Source organism: Bos grunniens, chromosome 18 (assembly GCF_055505025.1).
Source record: "Bos grunniens cultivar Pamir isolate PY7600 chromosome 18, Bosgru_T2T1.0, whole genome shotgun sequence".
NCBI classification, from domain to species: Eukaryota; Metazoa; Chordata; class Mammalia; order Artiodactyla; family Bovidae; genus Bos; species Bos grunniens.
Window position 1 is genome coordinate 34,822,800 of NC_141182.1, and position 12,398 is coordinate 34,835,197.

Genomic DNA, 12,398 nt, shown 5'->3' on the forward strand with positions numbered 1-12,398 from the left:
GAAATTTGACAACAGGTATCAGGAACCTTAAAATGCCTGTATCTTTTGACATGGTGAATCTGTTTTCTGGAAATTGACCCTAAAAACACTATCCAAAACTTTTAAGAAACAGCCTTCAAGCATCACGATATTCACAGAAGCCTTATTTTATAGCACTGAATAACGGGAAACAATCTAAATAGTTATGTCCGACAATAAAGGATCAGCCAAGAAGTCATTAGGAGTTTTATATGATTACATGGGGAGATACTTATGCCATAGGATTAGGTCAAAATGGAGCATTCAAAACTGTACCCATAGGGGAATTCTGTGGTGGTCCAGTGGTTAGGACCGTGTGCTTTCACTGCCAAGGGCCTGATTTCAATCCCTGATCAGAGAACAAAGATTCTGCAAACTGCACAGCATGGCCAAAAACCCCCACAAAACCCTGTACATACAGAATGTCATAACTGTGTGAAGAAATGTGGATGGAAAAGGGCCAAAGAAAATATACCAAAATGTTAGCAATGATTGTCTTCAAGTGACAGGGTTCTCTTTTTTTCCCCCCTATATTTCCTAAATTTTCTACAATATGCACAAGTTTTAAATAATTAAAACAAAATGTAAGGATGGAGCAAAAGACACTCATATGAGGTGTCTGCACAGGAGTAAAATAAGCACAAAGTAGTAGGGAGCTGATTCCTTCTAGAACCCAGGGTACTGCTATGTCTTAGGTCTGCTGACCATCTCCCTGGCACATCAAATGGACAGAACTGACAGGATGAGGTGATACTGCAGGGCAGTCACTCTGCAGAGAGCAGTCAAAGGCCCCTGAACTCATTATTTAAAGAAAAAGCATGAGGGACTTCTCTGGCAGTCCAGCGGCTAAGGTTCTGTACTCCCAACGCAGGGGCCTGGGGACCCTCCCTGATCAGGAAACTGAGATCCCACATGCTGCAACCAAGACCTGGCACAGTCAAATCAATAAACATTTTAAAAAAGAAAGGAAAGAAAACAAATAAGAGTTTTCCCATAAGAGAAAGGGGAGGAGGTCAGGCTAGATAGAGGGGACAGTGAGAGCAAAGGCCCTGAGGCATGTGGGAAGCACAAGCAGGCCAGTGTGGTCAGATGGCAGGGTGCCGTAGGGAGACACAATGGGAGATGGGATTGGGAAGGAACGGAATGACTGTCAGGGGGTCCCATAAGCTGGGCTGAGGGCCTTTGCCTCTCAGCCATAGGCAAATCGGGGGCTTGGGGGAGGGTTTCAAGCAGCAGGGCAGTGTGGTTAGAGCTCTACATTCTCCAGTTCCCTAGTCTAGTCTGTTTGCCATCACCCTCCAGAAACTCAGAGAGGAGGGCAGGGGAAGGGGAGTCATCCAGCAGCCCTCACACGTGGTCAGCCAGGCCTCCTGACCCCAGCCTGGCCCTCTGCCCACCACACCAGGTTCAGGCCCCACCTCCGGCCACTCAGACAAACCCCTTCACCTCCCATGACAAAGAGGCTCATTTGGTGCCTGGGCAAGATTTTGCAAACGTCAACCTTGTAATTACAAGGATGAAATCATCTGGTTCCTTTTAAGCAAACGGGTTTATTGATCCCAACACTGAAGAAATGCTATTCTGGGGAAATTTGCTCCTCTCTGCTTTCTTCTCCTTCTGGGATGGATGAACTGATGGGAGTGTTGGGGGTGGGGGGGCAGGCGGTGGTGGCAGGGCAGTTAAGAAGGGGGAGAACTTCCCAGAGGAATAATTCTTATGGGCCCAAGCGTGAATTGTATGGTATGTAAATTATATCTCAAAAAAATTATTTAAGGCTCAGGAAACTGCCTCATTTAGGTGGATGATACCCCATCCTGGACTTCAGCCCATCTCCATCCAAAGACTAGAAGCTGAGTAGAGCTAGGCTTTGATGGCTCTGTGCCAACCACTAATTCCCCTTCTCTCCCACCCCCCTCAACGTTCATTTGTGGCTCCCAGATCCTGTTTCAGCTTTAAGATGGTACACTATTTCCTCAGTAATTGAATGGATGCTGTTTCTTTAGAAAAAAGTGCACAGAGTTTCAGGGACCTGGAAGGACCTCACCCCCACTTTGAGGAGAGACAGATGTGGGTGGCTGCTGACACTGGATCTGGATAAAGCCATCCTTTCTGCTGGACCTGGGAGGCAGGATGTCTAGGCCCTGACCAACCAAGCCAAGGAGGGACAAACAGTTGGGCTCAGGGGACAGGAATGTTCAACCATCAAGGGCAAAAGCCACATCCTGCCACAAGGCCCATAGTAAGACCCCTCCACCCAACCTGTTGGGGCCCCTTTGGGAGCATGGTAGGGTGCTTCATGGGAGTGACTCCAGCTCTCTACAAGCTTGCACGCAGTTTGGTGAAGGAGACAAGCTGGGCATCCTTACCAGTAGAAGCCTTGGAATGGAATGGTTAAGAGCCCCAGCCCCTCTGAACCTCGGTTTCCTCATCTGTAGAATAGGGTCAATAACAACAAACTTGCAGGGTTATGATGAGGAGTGAACAAAGGATATACCCCCAGTGCTTAGCCATTTCATTAACTCTAATGGGTCAGGGTCTTGTCTGGGTCCTATGGCCACCTATTTACCTTTTCAGGGTCTCCTTTTCCTCATCTCAGATAGGGACAAGGAGGCCTGTCTTAGAAGGTGGTTGTGTGAATTAACTGAGATAAGGGGTAGAAAAAGCACCCCGCTCAGAGGTTCACAGTTGAACCAGACAATTAACGGTTCCCTCCACACCCTGCTCAGCAGTATCATCCATTTACTGCCCACCCTTTCAAGATCAGTGGAAGCAGCTGCCCACTCGGGAAAGTAGGAGAGAGAAGGCCCTGGACTGATTGAATCCTTAAGAACGGAAAGCTCCAAGCAGTAGGACTTCAGAGAATTCAACCAGGTTTATGGGGTTGGGAGGGTGTTTCTCGGCAATGAACAGTCACCCTCAGGCTTCAATCTGTGGGCCCTACTAGAGCTGGCTGGTAGCAAACTCCTTCATGAGGTGGTGCCTGAACCAATCCATACCCATCAGACAGAAGCACAGAGCTAAATATATGTGATGTGTGTGAAATTTTCTTTTATTAATTTCCTTTAATCCAGTTTGTAAAATAAGTGAAAAAATTAACCATTAAAAAAAAAAAAAGGCATACAGAGTTCAGCCGAGGAGATGGCCTCCTTTGGCCTGCGGCTCGTTTCCCGGTTGTCCTGGCTGTTTGGATGCCAGACAATGCCGAGTGTGGGTTACCCTGTGGCCTGGAGTTGCCAAAGGCTGTCTGTGGTGCTGCTGTTCTGGGTCCGCCTGGCAGACTCTCCCATCCCTTTCCCTCCAGACGGCATTCCCCACCTCTGTGAGGCTGACACTTAGAGTACTCTGTCCTGCTCTGTACTCCCACTGCTTCCAGTCCAGCTCCCTCGAGCTTAGAAGGGATATGTCTTGACCATCACCTTTGTCAAAAAATTCATGGTGGCTTTCTGCCTCAGCTGCTGCCATGGCTCCTGTGAAAAAGCTTGTGGCAAAGGGCAAAAAAAAGAAGCTGATTCTGAAGTTTTACCTTTGACTATACCTACCCTGTAAAAGGTAGCATCATAGATGCTGCCAATTTTGAGCAGTTTCTTTAGGAGAGAATCAAAGTGAATGGAAAAGCTGAGAATCTTGGTGGAGGGGTTGTTACAGTCAAAAGAAGCAAGAGCAGGACTACTGTAATGTCTGAGGTGCCTTTCTCCAAAAGGTATTTGAAATATCTCACCAAAAATATTTGCAGAAGAATAATCTACATGATAGGTTTCCCAGGTGGCGCTAGTGGTAAAGAACCTACCTGCCAATGCAGGAGACATACATACAAGACTTGGGTTTGATCCCTGGGTCAGGAAGATCCCCTGGAGGAGGGCATGGCAACCGACTCCAGTTTTCTTGCCTGGGAAATTCCATGGACAGAGGAGCCTGGCGGACTACAGTCCAAGTAACATGACTTTGTGACTAAACAACAGCAACTACATGATTGGTTATCTGTAGTTGTTAACTGCAAAGAAAGTTAGAAATTGCGTTACTTCCAGATTAGTCAAGTTCAAGAAGAGGAGGAACTTGAAGGTTAAACTCAATTATCTGGAATATTTTGTATGAGTTCTTATATATATATATATATGTAATATATATATATATAATATTATATAATTTTTTAAAAAAACCTTTTTTTGTTTACTTTTCTTCACCGCATCTCAGTTGCGGCATGTGGGATCTACTTCCCAGACCAGGGATCAAACTGCCCCCCTGCACTGGGAGCGCGAGTCCTAGCGATTGGACCATCAGGAAAGCCCCTCTGTATGAGTCCTCGAATAAAACTTGGGAACAGAATCAACAAACAGTTCATGTCTGGTCTGAGCATCTAGGCCACTCTAGTGAGATTTCAACTTTTATTTATTCCACATCTCCCAGGGAAAAAACAATTTATTGCTGGAGTCCAGACACCAAGGTCAGCTGCAGCTCTGTGAGCCCTACCTGGACCCACTGTGGAGTAAGAGTGCTTCCTTGTGAAGCATCTATCAGAGACAGAAATGAAGGGTTTTACACAAGTATCTACCTAAACAGAATATGGCGACACTGCATGGTATCACATGGGATATCCTTTTTTCCTACTATGGAAGCCAACAGCAGAAATTCTGCTTCCTTGACCACAGTCCTTGTTGACTGACAGCAAACTCATCATCTTCCTCTTGTTCAAACAATGATTGTATTGTCTTGGTGCCCAAAGATCTTCTTAGCTGAACTGGGAAGATGTAAGGGAGAAGCAGCAGATGGATGAAAACTTCTGTTCCTTGTGAGTGGCTTGGTTCTGCCTTGGGAACTGGGGTAGAGGCTGCCTCACTTACCTCTTAACATAAAGTGCAGATACTTTAAGGCTGGTTTTGTCTGCACTTTGTGCTGATGTGAAGTTTCCCCCTTCAGTTTCACTGGAACATTTAAACAGTGAAATAAATGGCACCTTTTGCCAGATGTAGCTGATACAAACTGCTCAGTGGGCCCACCATGTACTCTTACTCCCTCCTTTCGGGGAAAACTGTTCTTCCCTTCTTTCAACCATTGGCTTTTCTCTGAAGTTGCCAATCGCAGGCCCCCAGTCTGCAATGGGACAGCATGTGACATAAGCTGGCCGATGTCATCACACTTGCTTGGATATGGTGATTTGGCAGAGGGGAGAGTGTGGGACCCAGATTAGGCCAATCCGGGAGATGGAAATTTTGGAGACAGAGAAGTGGATGTTTCCATCCTTTGTCAGGAAATGAATGCCATTGATGAGAGGCTGAGAGAATTAGCAGTGAGAAGAAACAGAGAAAGGAAAAAGTCCCTCTCTGTGATTCGTTTACTTAAAACTGACACCTTTTTAGCTTTAAGGTTTTTTTTTTTTTTAATTGGTTTTCTGTCATTTGCAACTGAAAAGCACCCAAGGGAAAGATTCTGAGATACCTGGAGACCCAACAAAAGTGGTTGGTGACATCCATATCTATGTATACCCTTTCTGTTTGTGTACATACTTACATTCACACAGGCTTGGTGTAGGCCAGGGAGCATGCCCTTGGAAGAAGTTGATTCTATGTTTGCTACTCAGAAAGTGTGTGTTTGTTAAAACCACTGGCCTGCAGGTTTGATTTTGCTGAAAACTCTCCCTCTGACCTTGGGCAATCCATCACTACTGGACCTTAGAGTGAAAAACCAATCAGTTTGCCAGGAACTGAGTGGTTTCCTGGGACATGGGACTTCCATTGCTAAAACCAGGATAGTCCATCATCCTAGCTCAGTTCTGTATCTGTAAAAATGAGATTGGATTAGACTAGAAAGGGCTGGGAAAGTCTGCCAAATCCTGCATTCAGGCAGACATTGCCAATTGCCCTTGGCACTAACTCCTGTAAGTTTAAGTGCATTCTTACAATCCTTTGCTGTAAGACCAGCTACTGTCAAAACTGGCACCTATTTGCCATACTCGGACTGAGTTTCTGACAAGCTGAGATTTTAACGGTCAGAATTTATTGAGGACCAACTTTAAGTAAAGCTCTGCTGTAAATCCCATGTCAGGCTGTCTCCAGCCTGAGCTAAATGACTTCCCTAGAACTTGTGGATCTTGTTTTTTAGGATTTGATTGTACATTTGTGTAAATATATGAACCGGTATTGGGTTATTAATTCAGCTTGTTCTTTGTAAACCTAAATTTATTGAGTGTTCATCATGTGCTAAAACTACATAAAAGCTCTCATGCCAGCTAATACTGCGAGCTTGTGAGTGCCTGCATTTTTGGAAAAAAGCAAACTGAGGCTTTGTGGTCCAGTGCCTATCTAAGGGCCCCAGCCAGCAGGCAGGGGAGTGAGTGAGGTCCCATTTGAGGCCCTTCTGATTCCAACAACTCAGACCTTTCCACCATGATGCGGGTTCAGTTGGATCTTTTTAGTCTCTTTCCACCGTTAGTCTTTGATGTGCACAACCTGCACCCCTCCTGGTCGGTTTTCGGAATCTCCAAGAACTTAAGTTTCCAAAGGAGACTTTGGAGTCTCCTTCAAAGTCTCCAAGGACTTAAGTTTCCTGGCGTTCAGGTGACAATTTGGGGTTACTCCGCGCTTCTGGGGAGCCCAAAAATTCCAGGTAGTGTAGAGGAAGGACTCGCGCGGGCCGCTCCCTATCTCCAAGAACGGGGCAGATCCCCCACTGAACGAAGTGGCCGGCCAGGAGAAAAGGGGCCGCGCGGCGCCGCGGGAGGAGCCGGGTTTCGCAGCAGTCCAGCGGCACCGCAAGCGGACTTGCGGCGCATGCGCGGCGCGGGTCGCAGAGTTGTGAATGGTGCGTTTTGTTTGCCGGAGTTTGGGGCGGGCGGGCGCGCGAGGAGGAGGGGTGGGGCCGACGGGGGCGGGGCCGGGCGGGCGGGCTAGCGAGGTGGGCGGCGAGAGGAAGTGGCGGCGGCGGCGGCCGGGGGCGGCGAATGTTGGATCAGCGCGGGCGGTAGGCAACGGCTTAGGCGGCGGCGGCGGCGTGGGCTGGGCTCGAGCGGGCGGCGGCACCTTAGACTCCCGGGCGCGGGAGCCCACGCGGGCGGGCGCCTGAAACAAAGGGAAGCGAGAGTCAGGGCGCCGCGGGTGGGCGGTCAGTCGGTCAGCGCGGAGCCGGCCAGCGGGTGCCCGCGGAAGCCTGGAGCCCGGCGGCCGGCGCGGCCTCAGGGCGGGAAGATGCCGCGCGTCGTGCCCGACCAGAGAAGCAAGTTCGAGAACGAGGAGTTCTTCAGGAAGCTGAGCCGCGAATGTGAGGTGAGGCAGGCGGGCGGCGGGGAGGCCGCGGCGCGCCCGGAGCGGGCCCGGGAGGAGAAAAGTTTGGGCGGTGCGGCCCCGGGGATCCCCGCGCCGGCGCGCCCGCTGAGGGGCAATCTCGCCCGGGCAGCCGTCTGCCCGCTGACTCTGCTTGCCCTTATCGGGGCGGCGCGGGGCGGACGGCGTCGCGGATTTGGCTCCTGATTTCGGGCCGTCTCTGCCTTGCAGATTAAGTACACGGGCTTCAGGGACCGGCCCCACGAGGAGCGCCAGGCGCGCTTCCAGAACGCCTGCCGCGACGGCCGCTCGGAAATCGTAAGTCGGCGGGACCGGGGCGCGCGCGGGTCACTTGTTGCACGGGGGCCGCCGCGGCCCAGGCCGGTTCCGGACGGCGCCGCGAACGCCGCGGCTCCCGGAACTGAGCGGGCGCCGTCTCACTTCCTACTCGGGATTCAAAATGCGAAACCAGACACTGGCGGGCCGCGTCCTCGCGGGGAGACGCTTCCCGGTGGCCGTCGGCGGGTGGATTATGTTTCCCACACACGACTCGGCGGACACTTTGCCGCGAGTGGATCTCAAACCCGAGCCCAACTAAACCAGGAAAGGTCACTGTATAGGCTGTGACCCTGATTACAGAAAGAGTCGGAATATTAATAGGGGATATTAGTAGGAAGAAAACACCCGTAGGGAAAAAGAAGTGGATTTCGTTCAAAATCGTTTCTTGGGGGATAGTTTGGTTCTTAACGCTAGATTTTGCGTAAATCTATGTGTGAAGCTATCTCTTTTTCAGTAGAGCTGAGAATAAATCAGAGGGTAAATCCAGTTATCTGTTGTCCTAAGAGAGAAAAAAAGAAGCCCCCTAAAACGTGCCATCTTTTCTTCGCATGTTAAGCTTCAGGAGAATCGGAAGGAAACCTTTTTTTCCCTCCAAACCTAAAAAAACATATCCCGCTTAGGCCTGCAGTTTTTAAAGAATCGCATGGATTTGCAAAACCCATAGTCGATCTGAGGCCCTGTTTTAGATGCTAGATTTGGTGCTTTACCTCCACCAAACGTTATGTTGAAAAAAAATTCAAGTATCCTAGTTCCCCTCATCTCCTTTTGGTTTGTTTGTCCTATTGGAGGCGCTAATGAGGAGAGAATGATGGAGCCAAAAAGTGCATCGGAAAAAACTAAAGAGTAGAGGCTGATTGTTAATTTTTTAAGAAGTTGAGGCACTGTATAATGGAGTCTGATTATCTGCTCCATGACTTGGGCCAGTGCATCTTCACACACTTGAAACTACAGGCGCAGTTTGAATTTAGGCTAACAATAGCAAGACTTGTTGGACCATTTGCTTCTCCCATTCCCGGTACAGGAGAGAATATTTTTATTGAGACATAATTCACATATCATAAAATTCTCCCTTGTCATCACTGAAATAAAATTTATTTTTTAAAAATATTTTGATGTTTAAGACAAAGGCTTTTTAAATTGTATTACAGATAATGAGAAGATAGGGCCAACTTAACTAGGAACTCTAGAATATTTGGTCGTTATTGCACATTATAAAAGAAAATGTCTAGCTTTTAGCCCTCTTCCTTGAGTAGTTGTAATTGTTAATATGATTCAGATATATAGGACAAATAGTTTTTAGTTTTGGCACTAAGTGGTAGAAGAATCTTTCCTTACTTAGTTGGTTCAGTGATTATATCATCCTTTGTCTGGATTTCCTTTTGGAAAAGGTGGATGGTATACCCAACCAATGGATTTCTTGGAAGTAATTGATGTAAGTATAAAAGATGAGCTATAAAATGCTATTGTAATTTTTTAGAGCTGAGGTTTTTGGGGAAACCTAGGGAAATATAGTTAATAGGGTATTTTCTGTCATATCAAATTTTACTGCATGTGATTATGAATTGGAAGTATAAAGTGTATTTGAATATATATGAATTCATAGTATATTTGAATTACTGTATCATATATAACATGAATTTACTGTTACAGCAGTATTATAGGTTGCTTGTATTTGTTATAAATTCCTCTTCAGGGATAAATCAGACATTCTAATTCTAGGCCTTCTCTTCTTCCAAAAATCTGATCCTACAAATTTTAATAAATTCTTAATTTCTGACAAGTATTTAAGTTAAAGAAGGTAGGTAGTTTGAATTTCATCTAAGAATTGTAATTAAGACAGCACAGTTTAATGTGTTGAATAATATAACTTTGTATTTGGAAGGAATTTCACTTTTTCCTCTCCAGTTTTCTCCCTTTAATTCAATGTTAGCCATACTTAAATTAACAGAGTTTTAGCTTCTAGGGGATAGAGACCACATTAATTTCATATATGCCCCCTTTGTATGGGTTTTGCACAGTATCTTTTGTATCATAAGCGCTTGATTATTTGAATTTAAAGGTTACTTCATTTAATGCCCCAAATTTATCTTACAACTCGTAAACAGGCTGTGGCTGTTACTTATTTGGTGGTGGAAAATAGGTGGGGAAAGGCATTTTTTTTGCTTTTATTTTAATAGCAGCCATGTATGATAAAAGTATATAGTTCTCTAAACTATGTCCAACCCTGCTCCCCTTTTATTTATTTATTATGAACACCTCCTTATCAGTGAGGTTAATGAAGAATTTATTTTGTATTTAGATGTAAAAAAAATAACATAAGGCTGTGATGCTCATCTCTTCTTAGCTATAAAACTTAACAAGACTCTATATCATAGCATGAGATAAGCGTGATTATAGGTGAGGGGTAGAATCTATTTGGTAAAATCAGATTTATTCCTTATATAAGCTCTTGTATTATAGTAAGAGCATTAAGAGATATCTTCAACACTAATGATTAATAAAAAATACTTATGAGAGGTATGGTGACTACTGTGAAAGTGGTAAAATCTTTTTAATCTTGAAGATGGAAGAATAAAATGTATGTTGGATTGGCTATTTTACAATTTAATGAAACCTCATAAAATATAGTCAGGACATTCTGAGAATTCTCCATACAACCACTTTTACCATTGCGGATTTTTATGTTTTCAAATAAAATTTTCCCATCTCCTATGTATTGTAGATGTTCCATTAAAAAAAAAGAGTTCTGTGGTCAAATTTGAGAAATGGTATTCTAGAGTGTGATCTGTTTTTACCACTTCTCTGGTCTCAGAGAGGTATGTTGATGAGATAATGGACATGAAGTGATGAAGCAGGAAATCTCTTCTGAGGTTGGCCTTCAGGCGGGAGGTGTGGTGAGGTAGTAAGAGTTGCAGAATGTCTTTACTTAGCCCAGAGCTGATTTGGGATACACTGTGACAGAAGGGTTTGTTACTAGGTGACTGCTGAAGAAACATGGCTGCCCGATTTGGGTAGGGTATTCATTTATGGACAGGATCTCTTATCTGTTACCACTCTGCTCTGAGAATTTCATTGTCTGAGACTGAAAGAGTTGGCTGTCTTCTTCAGCTAAGAATTACTTCTCATTGTATTTAACAAATACATGTAGCATTTACTGGGTGGTGTTCTAAACACTTTACAAGTTCTGGAAACTGAGGTTCAGAGTGAAGTAATTTGCCTCAGGTCATCCTAGGCAGTTTGCCTCCTAGAGTCTGCTTTTCATTTCAGTGGTTGGTTTTTTTAAACTTACGCTAATAGTTGGCAAAGTTCTTAAGGTTAATATCGTAATATCAATGTTCAGTCTCTATTCGTATAAGTATTTACCACAAGAAAAGATATCCCAGTGATTAGGGAAATGCCATTAAAGGTATCTATAGCGATTTAGCAGTTAGATTGACCACTGCACCTTCTAGTATCAATTATAGAAATAGGAAGTGCTGTAATTTTTATCTGTAAAGAATCTAAGTCCCTATCTTTGGGGGAACTAGTGGATAGCTGAATCAGCTAATGCTTTCAACAAATTGCCCAAGAATGTGAACCCCAGCTTTCAGATGAAGACTCTATACTTGGAAACAAATCATGCTTTAGAATTTTAATTAGTAACCTAAAACAAAAAGTTTTCTGATTTCAACAAAGAGTTTACATTTAGATGATGAAAAGCAGAATTTTTTTAGTGCTTTTTATGTATTTCTTTTAGAATTTCCCTGGGAAAGAGGGACAGTGCTACTTCCATTTTTAACTCAGGGAAAGTATAGAGTTAAATTGCTCTGGGGCTACACAGAATGACACTTGATTGAAATGGTTTTAGATTGTTCTGTCTGTTGAGCTGTGCCATCCAAATCTTTTATAAATATTAGATGAATACGCTTTTGTTATTGTCAGATCCAGTTTTCCTAAAGTCAGATTTTCGAAAACACATTTTTAAAAATTCACCCAAGGTTTTAGAGAGATGAGTACTGTCATATCACATGCTAATGTATGGTTTATCAGAGGAGAGATAGTCCCAAGTGCATTTTTTTTCAATAGTGAGCTATTAATTAATTAACATTTATTTATAGTCAGTGTGCAAGTGATTGGAATTTGGGAAACTCTGGATAAAATAGACACCTATGGGGATGAAAAAGTGTGTGTTTTTTAAGCTGAGCCTTTGCTGAAACTGAAATTTTTGTCTCTGAGAGTGAGTTCTACTGAAAACCATAATGGAGGATATTGTCTTCATCTTATAAATTTTGGTTATTAAAAATTACTGGAAATGATATTTGGTTAGTTTATTCATGATAATGAGATCCTCCCAATGTGATATATCGTGGAGATATTTTCACTTCCAGTCATCTCCGAGTGCATTTTTAGCATGGTTTTTGAAGCATAGTGTTTCTTTGAGCACGGAAAATCAAGAAAAATTCAAGTGTCTCATTTATACAACTTTAAATTGTGGTATGCTTTAAAATTCAAAATATTCAGCTCTTCAGTGATTTTTACGTTTAAAAATACAAGTTCTTAAATGTAGTGATGGGGACTTCTGGTTAGACATTAGCAGTGCGTTGTACTAACGTCAGCAAAAAACGACCTGAAAGAAAGTATTGATTCCATGTCTGATTTTATATTTAAGCAGCCAATGGCAAATGTCCTCAAAATGGAATCAGATGTTTGTAACTTAATACTTAAGAAAAATGATGAGTGCATGTTTTTTTACTTTTAAGTAATCTTGGTGCTGCCTGGCTTAAGACAGAAACTGATGTAAAAATAAAT

General features: G+C 44.2%; 1 protein-coding gene and 1 pseudogene across 11 annotated transcripts in view; both read left to right on the forward strand.

Moving 5' to 3' along the window:
• The first annotated feature begins 3,478 nt into the window (after nt 1-3,478).
• On the forward strand, nt 3,479-6,810 carry LOC147353394 (large ribosomal subunit protein eL22-like; annotated as a pseudogene).
• A 90-nt stretch (nt 6,811-6,900) lies between these two features.
• The window catches only part of CBFB (core-binding factor subunit beta), a 48,621-nt gene continuing 43,123 nt past the window's right edge, over nt 6,901-12,398 (forward strand). For 5 of the 11 annotated variants that reach the window (XR_015145610.1, XR_015145611.1, XM_086351326.1 and 2 more), the window contains exons 1-2: nt 6,901-7,274; nt 7,503-7,589. Coding sequence is in view for 8 of the 11 variants with exons in the window: in XM_086351326.1 (XP_086207452.1) it covers nt 7,197-7,274; nt 7,503-7,589 (165 nt within the window). In the remaining 3 variants the exon portion in view is untranslated. Of the gene's footprint in view, nt 7,275-7,502; nt 7,590-8,998; nt 9,043-12,398 lie in introns of all 11 variants that reach the window. The other 6 variants (XR_015145612.1, XM_086351330.1, XM_086351331.1 and 3 more) reach the window with 3 other exon arrangements.